The sequence below is a fragment of the Chanos chanos genome, chromosome 2 (genome assembly GCF_902362185.1).
Source record: "Chanos chanos chromosome 2, fChaCha1.1, whole genome shotgun sequence".
NCBI lineage: Eukaryota > Metazoa > Chordata > Actinopteri > Gonorynchiformes > Chanidae > Chanos > Chanos chanos.
Window position 1 is genome coordinate 17,582,221 of NC_044496.1, and position 11,275 is coordinate 17,593,495.

Below are 11,275 nucleotides of genomic sequence, written 5' to 3' on the forward strand. Positions count from 1 at the left end.
GGAACTAGTAGGGAAGTGACACCACAATGTTGAGGGACAGTCCATTTATTTCCAAAGATAAAATGCTCACATCTCTTTCCCTTCTTTTTTGTAGTATTTCTCCAAAAACTTGACCAAGCTGAGTGTGACTAATCCCATTACATAATAACACAAAAAACATGAGCCCTCCTAGAGGCTTGTTGTGCTATCGTTTGACAAATGTGTTTTTCTGCTTTGTGAGTTTTGAAATGACAAATTGGGTCTTTTCATAAAATGACTATAAAAATATTGAAAACAATCTTTTTGTATAAACATATAGCAGGATTTGAAAGAAGAATAAACTTTATTGGTTAGTTAAATGCTACATCATATAATAAAGATTATATTATTTACTTTAAAGCAATGACCGATATAGTCACATAGAACTTTAACAGGGAGTCCATTGTCTGTTGACATTTCCAGCAGTCATACTGTTGTGTCTACTACCTTAACCATATTTGGCTTTGTCCTGTTTTACTCAGAGATGTTCATTTAATTAAGCTGTCTCAAGGCAAAATGAAGATGCTATCCGTGGTACCAGTGTCAGCCCTGTCAAACTGTGTCTTCGGCTGTCAGCCAAAAGTAAAGCTATGTATGCTTTTACATTTGTAGAAAATCTGGATCTCAAAATTTTACTTACGCTTTGCAGTAAAAACTGTATTATTTCACTTATTCAAAGCAAAATGTTATGTTAACATTGGCACTGTGCACCTCAGCATTTAAATTCATTCATTCAACCACTCATAAAATTGTGTGGCCTTTTTATTCACAGTCTATTTATTCATTCTTAATGGCAAAGCAGAATATACAAGAGCACATTTTGATTAATAAATAAGAACACCAAGCGTCTGTAGATACCTACCAGTCTCTTTTAAAACCTGCTCTAAGTAGAAACACCTACAGCTAAAATACCTCCGGATTTGAGTTCCTGGAAAGACTTAAGAGGGTAAGGGAAGTCGTCAAAAATGTCATCTGTGGTCACGCGCTCGGTTTGCATCGAAAAGGTTGGCTCAGCCTTGTTTCTGACCGCACCATACACCACACAGCCCACGCGCCATGGCATGATATAAAAATGGCATCTGACGCCTCTTAGGATGACAGTTGCGAAGGTAAAGGCGTGCCGACTTCGAGAAGTTTTGATCAGAGGAACTTTAAATCGCTGGTTCTTTTTATTTAGAGATGTCCAGTTTTACTTTGCACAGCTTTTGCCAGTTTGGATTCCTTACTTACCTTATGCTTTCTTCCTACATTTCAGTAACATCCTCAGTGAGCCTCGATTTAACTGAACTGAGAAATAAAGTAGCAAAAATCAAAGTGAGTCCGAGAGGAAACCTATGGGCGACAGGTAAGATGGCAATGATTTTACGCATCACGCATAATATGGTCAGATTCATGTGTATAACCATCACTTTTTATATAGATTGTTCACCTGAATGTACTTGGATAATTGTATTGTGAGAGCATCTTGCCTGTATGTCCTCTGTTTTAAATTAATTTTTTATGTTAATTGATTGGTCGGCTGGATTAATTTAATTTCATGAAACATTACTTTAAATGGACCTGATACAGATGGATCTCATACGTTGAGTATTAATCACAGCGTGGCCATCACAAAATAAACTTTCCTCGTGACTTTCAAATAATAACATTTGGGTTTTGTTCTTTCAGGTCATTTCATGGGTAAGAAGAGCGTTGATGATGAGCTGTTACCGTCCGATAATGATGCTGCGATGAGTGCAATGGAGGTTGCTCTGAGTCCTCAACAGACGGAACCGAACAACCTTTATCAGGAGGTACTGAAGATCGCACTACAAGCACAGCTCGATTCCCCGGAGAGCCGCTTTAAAAACCCGGTGAGTCACCGTTTACAAGGGATACGTTGCACGAGTGAACTACGATTTATTTTAAATATATTATCTTAACTGTAATGTTAGACGTTAGTGGTTGTTGAATGGCAGGAAAGCATCTCTGTCTGTTCTCTGTTTATAAAATGTATTGTCTTGACGTCGTTCTCTAAGTGCTGTACATTTTTTCTGAAATCTAAAACTAATCTGCGTGGCTTTGAGATTGTAAAACATTAAAATGAAAGTTTATAACATACATTATCAAGTACCTTAAATGATTACTCACATCAGAAGACATAACTGAAATTCCTGTCTTGGACATGATTGTTTATCATAACCATTCTTTGTAGCTTAATGGAAGAATTTAAATGGAATTTGCATGGTATTAACAGATTTGAGTTTGCTAAAGACTCTCATTTGCAGTTACTTTCTGTTTAATAACTAATTGTTGATGTTCTAGGAGACAGCGTTGTTGATGAAGATATTAGGAAACTACGTCCAGAGCAACAGGAAATGGTGAAGTTGATACTTGTGTCTCCCATAGACATGAAATCATCTTCTCAGACCCCAAAGGATTCTCTTCACCCATGCCATAAATATTTTGTCTATTTTGCTTTCACATGATATGTCTTGTCAAATAAAATGCAAGTTATAATTGTATATTTATTTTTCATTACATGGTTTGTATTGAATAATTTGTATTAAATGAAGATAAATATTTGCAAAGACAGTTCTTCGTGTGCGTACAACAAGAAATTAGTAAAGTGTGTCTCACAAAGGGGACATCATGACACATCATTGCAACAGTTTTTGTTTTTTTTTGTTTGTTTTTTGAGATTTATAGTGGGCAGGAGGTGATGTATCAGGCGTCCTGATATGAATATTGAGAAGGCAGATTATAAACCCCCAGTTCTGCAGTCATAGATTAAAGAGGGTTGATGATTAAGTGTAAAAACATTCACTGTGGCTTGAGGGTTCCTGATTCTTTACTGTTTTGGCTCTTGTGACAGAAGGCTGCAGTTACTATAGTTTTATATGAGGCATTTCTCATGGTGCATTTCACTGTTAACTTCACATGAGATCTATAGAAACTATGCTCTGATACTCTGGTGATTAAATATCCACCAAAGCAGTCAGAGAGAACCTCATCTAGAATGAGAGGCCAACTAATTATGTTTCATTGTGGTCCATGTCCCTTTTGGCATGAAGAGCAACAAGGCTGGAAAAAGGACAAAAATAGAGTTTTCCTACACTATATTTTCAGCTCCATCAAAACTAATTTAAATGTGTGGGCATAGATCTGTGTGTGGCCGGAATGTTTAATGAAAGCTAAATGAAGCCTTTTCCCAACTAACACATTTTCCGCATAACAGAACATATTACTGAGAAGTATACAGATTGCTGGCACAGTTTCCCATGGGGGAGGATAAATATACTTGTGAATAGCACAGAAGTCTCAAAATAATTAGTTGCAGAGAACATATGTGGGTGAAATATGTGAAAATTTTAAACAAACACACACGTGCATATGCACAAACATATGGACGTACATACCATCTCACTGCAATTGCATACTTTCTATTTTCCTGAAATTGTCACATTCCCTGGAACATGTGATTCATCAAAGGCATCAGTAACAGTTGCATTCAGTTAATACATCAACTAAGTAACTGCCTCTAACACACTTTTTGGAGTTTGAATAAAAGGCTTTACAACAGCAATACAATACAACAAAGAATCTATCAATAAAGAATCCATCTCTCTCTCTCTCTCTCTCTCTCTGTGTGTGTGTGTGTGTGTCTTATGCAGTGACAGCAAAGAAATGGTTTCCAATCTATCTATGGGACTGATAAAGTGGATAATTAACCAAGCCCTTTGGCTGATCCGGCGCTATTCAGAGCATCTGCTCCCTGACAGCTTTCCACCGCTCTAATCTGCAGGCAATCTTTTTATGGCAATACCTGATTTACTCTGATTTCATCAGACATGCCACCAGGTAAAATTACTTTGCATATGTATTGTAAATCCATCCTAAATGAACATATGTTCTGCGGAAGTTCCATGTATTTTTCGGTTGAATCTGCAAAACATGCCAAACGTTTTCAACTATGATCCTGCACTGCAGTGTTTATATAGTGTTTATGTGGAACCTTCAACCATACACTGATATATTTAGTTTTAAAAATATATAGTGCCACCTGTGGATCATCGTAGCACAACACAACTTTCAGTCTTCCATGAAATTGTGGTTAATTCATTCTCATCATGACAAAACCACTTATTTAAATCAAGAAGAAAAAAGGCAGGATCGATTAATTTATTATCCTTGAGCAGTCCAAAGTTGTATAGTTCAAGTTTAAGTTCAAATTGTATAACCAACTTCATTTGCAAAGAAAAAAGTCAAGCAAAGACTACATAAGGCAACAAAACAAAGAAGGTTGTGCCATCCTCACAGACAAAAACATAATCTAAAGTTGGTTTTTACTGATGCTGTGATTTTTACATCATGTGAGTCATTACATTATATACTTAACCTATATGTTTAACATTAAAGTACACAGCAATAATTTCATTTCAATCCATATGCAAAATGGAAGAGCCCCTTCAACTCAGCAAATAATCAACTGAAAGTGCTGTATAAGTGTAAAAATTTAAGACACACTGATTTTTTGTTATGTTGTTTACTAGGTCAGCTATGGCCAACTGTAGTCAAAAGGGGACACACCTTGACTGATGTCCATGAATCAATTCAACATGCAAGGAAAAACAAATGAACAATTTTCAAATATTAGTCTGCGGTAGAGGGGGTAATTTAATCAAGAATAGTTTATAGAGATCAGAGAAAGTCAAATTATTAGGGTGAAATTGTGGAACATAAACCTTCACCCTTCCCTTCACCCAGTAATGTCTGTGAGACGATGGGAACTGTATGTTATTTTTTGGTCTGGTTTTTCCCCCGGCCACTGTTTTGGGACTGTGACATAAACAAACTCTTCTGGCCCATTCACCACTGGTCATTCTTTGGGATTTCGACAACAGGGGTTCTGAAGTCTCTTTGTTTTTAAAGAACGTGCTTTAACATTTCTGTCTTTGAAATTCGTTGTCTATTTTAAGTAAAATCTTGAGAATGAGATTTTGGGTCTTATCTTGAGGTCATTTTTATTACGCCATTCCCACCACTCAAAGAACCTGAATTATCCTCTCAAGGTAGTTCATTATAGTCCCAAATCTCAGCTGGGTGGCATAGTCGAACTACATTGTTAACTATACATCTGTCGCTTCATATTTCAGTACATAAAAGAGTGGATATGTATAAAACAGTAAAAGAAAGCTATGAGCCTGAGCGCTTTGTGTCCATAGCATAGTGAGTCATTTTTAGCCTGAAGGGAGTGTTCTCTTTCAGGATGACAATGCCCCCATCCAAGCTGTCATTGAATGTTTGATCAGAATGAAAAACCACATACCACAGCCATCTCGGTCACCAGGCTTGGACCCAGGGGAACGTTAATAACAGATTCTGAAGTAATGCCTTACACCATTTTCCATTACTGTCAGCAAAACATCAGATGATGCAGTTTTGCAGTAGAATGGTATTGCATACTTGCAGTAGAGTTCTAGACAACACTGAGACACACTAACAGTGCCCTGTCAGTTTTGTGGTGACCAAATACCCAATTAAGACATTTTATATCAATGTTTCCTTTATTATAGCAGTATTATAGCAGTATCCTAACAATGAAAAGGCATTAGATTGACAACATTTTGAACAGTTTTGCCGTCATACTGCAACAGTGTGAAATGGCTGCGCATACATGGCTGAATACATTTGACAGGATATGTAATGACATTAAGTTAAACACAAATCTTTAAAAGTTACTTGTTACTCAGTGAGCACTTCTGCTCATCTGGGAGTTTTCTATAAATGTAGTTAAATAAAAATAAACAAGATCGTCACTGTCAGTCTACTGTGTCATCATACTTAACTGTTAAACAGATTTGATTTGATCTTTGATCAAACTGGGCCTCACTGCAAGTATGCACCATGTACTCTGCAACAAAGGTGCTGGTCAGGTTGCTTCAGGGACACTGAAATATGTCAACTGCTGCTGCATTCCAATAAGAATGTTAAGCATATATGTATAGCTCATATCTGTTGTCCAGTTATAAATCCCTAAATATTTGGAATCCCAAAAATAGTACACTAGGAGCAGTTGTCTAAATTGCACTGTGGTGATAAAGCAATGTTAATGTCTATCTCATCATGATGACCTCTGTCTCAAATACACATTTAAACTAAATATTTGCGTTACTTAGTCTTTGTAAAATGTTTGTGTGTAGGTGAATCTTAATCCAGTGGGCTGTAGCACTACTAGCTGAGAAAACTGTTTTGGAGCCTTAAACAACCAAACTAAAATATCCACATTTAACAGTAAAGGTAATTGGAACATGCAATTGAACTGAACACACACACACACACACACACACCCACACACATACACACATGTACACACACATGCACACATGCACACACACATGCACATACACACACACACACACACACACACAAATATTGGGGAAGGTAGGGGATGAAATTTTAATATAAAAATGTCAGTCCCCAAATATTTATGTAGCAATATATGAATATGACATACAGGGGTAGACTATTATTCTTTTTGATACTGAACCATATTTCTATTAGCCCTAATGAAATGTTACTACAAGACTATATTTTCTTTCTTTCTTTCTTTCTCTCTTTCTTTTTAATTTTAATTTTCCTTTTTAATGGGGCGCTAGATATAATTCTCTATCGTGTTTACCACTTCAGTTTATTACAACTGGCATGAATTTGTTTTTACTGCCCTGAAGACTGTCAACATACATAATGTCCTCAGATTCCTATATGAAGGTGTCACTTATTTTTTTATGACAGTGTGATGCAACCCCCATCAAGTGCACACTAATACACAAAAATACACACATACATATAGACACTGGTATAATCATACTTCTACAAACACAGTCTGTTGACAGATATCGTGTGCTTTGTAAATATACTGATATATGTGTAAGTATATGCACATATGTACATACATATACACATATGTTGTGTGCTGTGTTTGCAGACAGTGTACTGGGCAATGGTCTGTTGGTATACTTCTTTTCAAGCACTGTACTAACGAAAGCAGAAAGACTAAACTGAACAGGCAATGCTTTCATTTAATACATGAAGTGGTCTGGGTGGAGGGATGGATGGGGATGGGACTGGAGTTTGAGTTTCACCAACAAGTAATATCAGTGTGGACAGTGTCAAGGGGTATTAGAATGTAAACTATTTTCAGTGGATTGACGTCCAGACGGATGGCCCTAAAAGGCCCTGACTAATATTAGTTAATTAAGAGGGACAGACCTAAAAATCCGTTATTTTAAAAAGGGGGGCAAAATGCTTTTTGATCTTGAGTATTTCCATGATAAAACTCCATGAGTGGAGATTTAGAACGATTCTTCTCTTGCGCCGTTATGACATCATTTCAGTATATACCTTATGACGGCGCGTTCGTTTTTCCACGAACCTAGAAACGTACAGTGAAAACAAGTCATCTGATTTTCAACAAAACGAGAGGACAAAAAAGATCGTAAACGACGTGAACAACCGTTAAATATTTTTTGGTGAGTTTTCAAATTCAGTTGAAATACGGAGAAATAGCTTACAGCTTAACCTGAATGAAACCGTGCGGCAAAATATGAGTGTTCTGACTCGTATGAACTAAAATCAAACTAGCGTTATCAACTGGTAATACTGATAAACATTTATGGATATGTGGCATACTTGTTAATTAAACTGAGACATAAATTACATGGAAACATTAGATTGACAAGTCACTGTGTTAATTATAGGACTTTTTCTCCACTGACGAATTTTTATATTTCATCGCGTTTGAGAGCGTACGACTCCCTGAGCTTTTTACGTCTAAGTTCTTAGAAGCAGAAAATATTCAAAATGAGTTTCTTAAAAATAATTGTTCATAACTTAATTTTCTTTTCTCTTTTTCGATTTTTTATTTCTCTCCAACAGATCAGACCTACAAGAAAGGATGAGTCAGAAAGGAATGACACAGAGAAGAAGAGGGAAAGAATGGCCCACTGAAAATTTAAGAGAGCATATTAGAGAGAACAGAAATTTGGAGAGAAAAATGAAGAGAGAGCAGTCTGTGCAAGGAAGACAGGAAATAGGTGACAGCATAGAGACTGCTAAACAGCCTCTAAAAATGCCATCAGAAGTGAGGCAAGAATATAAAGGAATGTTAGATGAGAATGTGAAGGAACAGCTGCTGAGACAGGTAGAGGACCTGGATAGAAAGGTAGATGAGCTGATTGAAGAATGTAGGATGGAGGAGTTTAAGAGAGAGGAAATGAGCTGTATGCTCTATGAGAAGGAGGTGGAGAGGCAGAAGGGACAAAAAGAGATACTGGCTCTTCTAAAAAAGACTGAAACACTGCAAGCCTCCTTTGAGCTAGAGCAGAAGCAGTGGAGGGAGGAAAGGAAACAACTGCAGCATCTAGCATGGATGGCACAGAGGGAGAAAGAGGAGATCAAGAACGAAAGAGAGCGCGAAAAAACTTCTCTCGTCCAAAAGATAAAGGAACTGGAAGCATCTATCGCACTGTTGCAGGAAAAAGAGCAAATGGTTCTGGAGGTCCAGAAAGAGTACCTAGCAGGGTGGGAGAAGGAAAGGCAGCAGGTGCAGTGCGCTGCGTGGATGGCAGAACAGCAGCAGAAAGAGAGAGAGCTTACAGAGGAAAAGATGAGAAAAGAAATGGAGGCCTCGATGAGGGAGTTGGATAAAATAAAGAAAGAAAATGAAGAGCTAAAAAGAAAGGAGAAGGAGAGGGAAAAAGAAGAGAGAGAGAAACTTGCTCTGCTTACGAAAATTGAGGAGCTAGAGCGTCTCATCGCAGTAGAACAGGAACATTGGCAGCAGGAGAGAGAACGTGCTGCTCTTGAGCTGCAGACAGAGAGGGAGAGATCAGCTGAGTGGGAGGCAGAGAAGAAGCAGCTGGAACATGCTGCATGGATAGCTAATATGAAGAGGACAGAACAGTTAGAGAAGGAGAAAGATGAGGCAGAGAAGAAGCAGCTGGAACATGCTGCATGGATAGTTAATATGAAGAGGACAGAACAGTTAGAGAAGGAGAAAGCTGAGAAGAGGACAAGGAAAGAGAATGAAGCCATTATAAAATACTCAGATTATTTTGAGGAAGAGTGGCAAGGAGGTTGGGAGGGGGCTGAGTGTGAAGAGAATAAGATGAAAAACATAAGATCACTAGAGATAAAGGAGGGAACTTGGAGTAACTCTGAGAAACCACGGAGATTCAGACGGCAAAATCTTAAATGTGTTAATTAAGTCAAGAGAGTACAGAGGATGTTGGGACGTTATCAAATAGTTTTTTTTTGTTTTGTTTTGTTTTGTTTTTTTACTGTTCTGAATAAATATTTTACAAGAAATAATATTGTATCACTCAGTTGTTTTTTGTGGGCAACTTCTCATCCACAGTCCATTTTGTTTTAAATCTAATGATTTAGGGATTCAGAGATAAAGAAATTATTTCATTTTACTACTCTCTTTGAAAGTGGAACAGTACATTACATATGAACCACACATTGGTACTCAAAAATGTTTTTCATGACTAATGTTGTTTTCCTGCACAACAGCTTTAAGAATTAGCATCCCACATCTACTGATAAATGAACACAACATTCTGTCAGAACAGATGGACCAAACTAACTTTGGGCTAAAATTTAGAACAAATGTCTATCCTGGTAATAATAAGAATACAAAGAAAAAGAGGAAGAGGTTTTCTTCACATAAAGTTTTTTCATATTTAACAAAATCTTAAATAATTATTTACACGATGCGAAATGCAAAATGCAAAAAAAAAAAAAAGAAAAAGAAGGAGAAGAAGAAGAAGAAGAAAAATGAAAATATGGCAAGGTGGTTCAAGACAGAAGTGAAAAGAAGGCCAGTTATTCCACTGGTTAAAGAGGGGCCATTGGTCAGTGGACTGAAAAAATTAAGATGACTGATGGTAGAAAGGACCTGAGGAGTTAAGGCCTTGAAAACTTTGGAGGAGTTCACTGGTGACTGAATTTAATAGCCAACAAGTAACAACAAAGAAGTATGGGGAGCTGTGGGAATAATTCCCAGATCCTTTAAAGACCCAGGTGCACTGTTCTTTACTAACTGCAAGCTCTGGGTGGCTGTTCAGGTTCTCAAACAAAGAGAGTGCTACAGAGGCCCACATGCAAGGTGATCATTTTTTCCAGATGTTGCTTGGAGAGATCTAATCTTGTTGAAACTGACTCAAGTGAAGGTGGTGTTAAACACACCTCTAAGTTTGACAGCCAGTGTTGCAACATGTGACAGCACATACATGATGACTTTGGAATCATATGCTCATCACAGTTTTAGTGGTTATGGAACTGCCTTTGGTTTGTTGTTGTGAACCAATGAATATAGTCAGTCTCTCTTAGAATAATTTCAAATGAAGCTTTTCACTCTGAATTTTTAGATGACTCAAGTCCACGTGATCTCTGCCCCTAATATGGCAGTGACCCCTGTGAAATCAATCAATGTCTTATCATAATATAATATGTCTAGCATCACTAACCAATGTAATACAAAAAAAGCAATATGGAATTAATGCACTTTACAACAGTGCTCAGTGCAGTGCTGTAAAGCATTTCAGCGTTTTTTAAAGTTCGGGATTAAATGTGTGTATTTGTTTGCTAGTGTTTGCATTAATTTTATGACTGATGGTGAGAGATATCAGTGACAAAGCAGTGACATAAAAAGCCATTTGCCGTCAACATGATTTATGACAACTTGTGTCAAGTATGGTATGTTTTCCTACTACTGTCCTGAATTGTGAGGAACATGTACGCTGAAAAGACTGTCTTTACCCGAGTGTGTGTGTGTGTGTGTGTGTGTGTGTGTGTGTGTGTGAATTCGATTTTGAATCTTTGAGTCCGGGTTTTGAATCTGGCACGTTAATCCTGATTCCACGACAGTTAGAGTACCTTTAAAGAAGCATAGAGGGGAAAGATTCACAAACCTTAAAGACCACATGCACATCATCCACACAGTAAGGGAAAAACCCTCTGAATCACACAAACTGCCGTTTTTCCCTACTTCGAGTTCACACCGTGTCTGATGCATCTGAAAAAAATCCATGCGTTTTTGAGGTCACTGGGACATGTGACTGGCTACATCCAATTGAATATATTGTTGACGGTTGCTATTTGGCACCATTCTCAAGGATAGCCATGGCAATGTTGTATTAAAATATGGTCACGTTAGAGTAAGTCTTTTCAATAATATTTGCCTAAGCGTAGATATTGAGCACTAACAGCAACG

At 37.4% G+C, this 11,275-nt stretch overlaps 1 protein-coding gene across 1 annotated transcript; it reads left to right on the plus strand.

The window, feature by feature from the left end:
• The first annotated feature begins 1,197 nt into the window (after positions 1-1,197).
• On the plus strand, positions 1,198-2,382 carry nmbb (neuromedin Bb). Its single transcript, XM_030765131.1, has 3 exons — positions 1,198-1,363; positions 1,687-1,871; positions 2,323-2,382. Exons 1-3 carry the CDS (start codon positions 1,198-1,200, stop codon positions 2,380-2,382), a joined length of 411 nt encoding a protein of 136 aa, XP_030620991.1.
• The last annotated feature ends 8,893 nt before the right edge of the window (positions 2,383-11,275 follow it).

Excerpts from the sequence above, each read along its gene's own strand:
- nmbb (XM_030765131.1), top strand. The coding sequence starts at position 1,198 with ATGTCCAGTTTTACTTTGCACAGCTTTTGCCAGTTTGGATTCCTTACT. Across the intron at positions 1,364-1,686 it reads AGGAAACCTATGGGCGACAG|GTCATTTCATGGGTAAGAAG; the intron begins GTAAGATGGCAA and ends TTGTTCTTTCAG. Across the intron at positions 1,872-2,322 it reads AGAGCCGCTTTAAAAACCCG|GAGACAGCGTTGTTGATGAA; the intron begins GTGAGTCACCGT and ends TTGATGTTCTAG.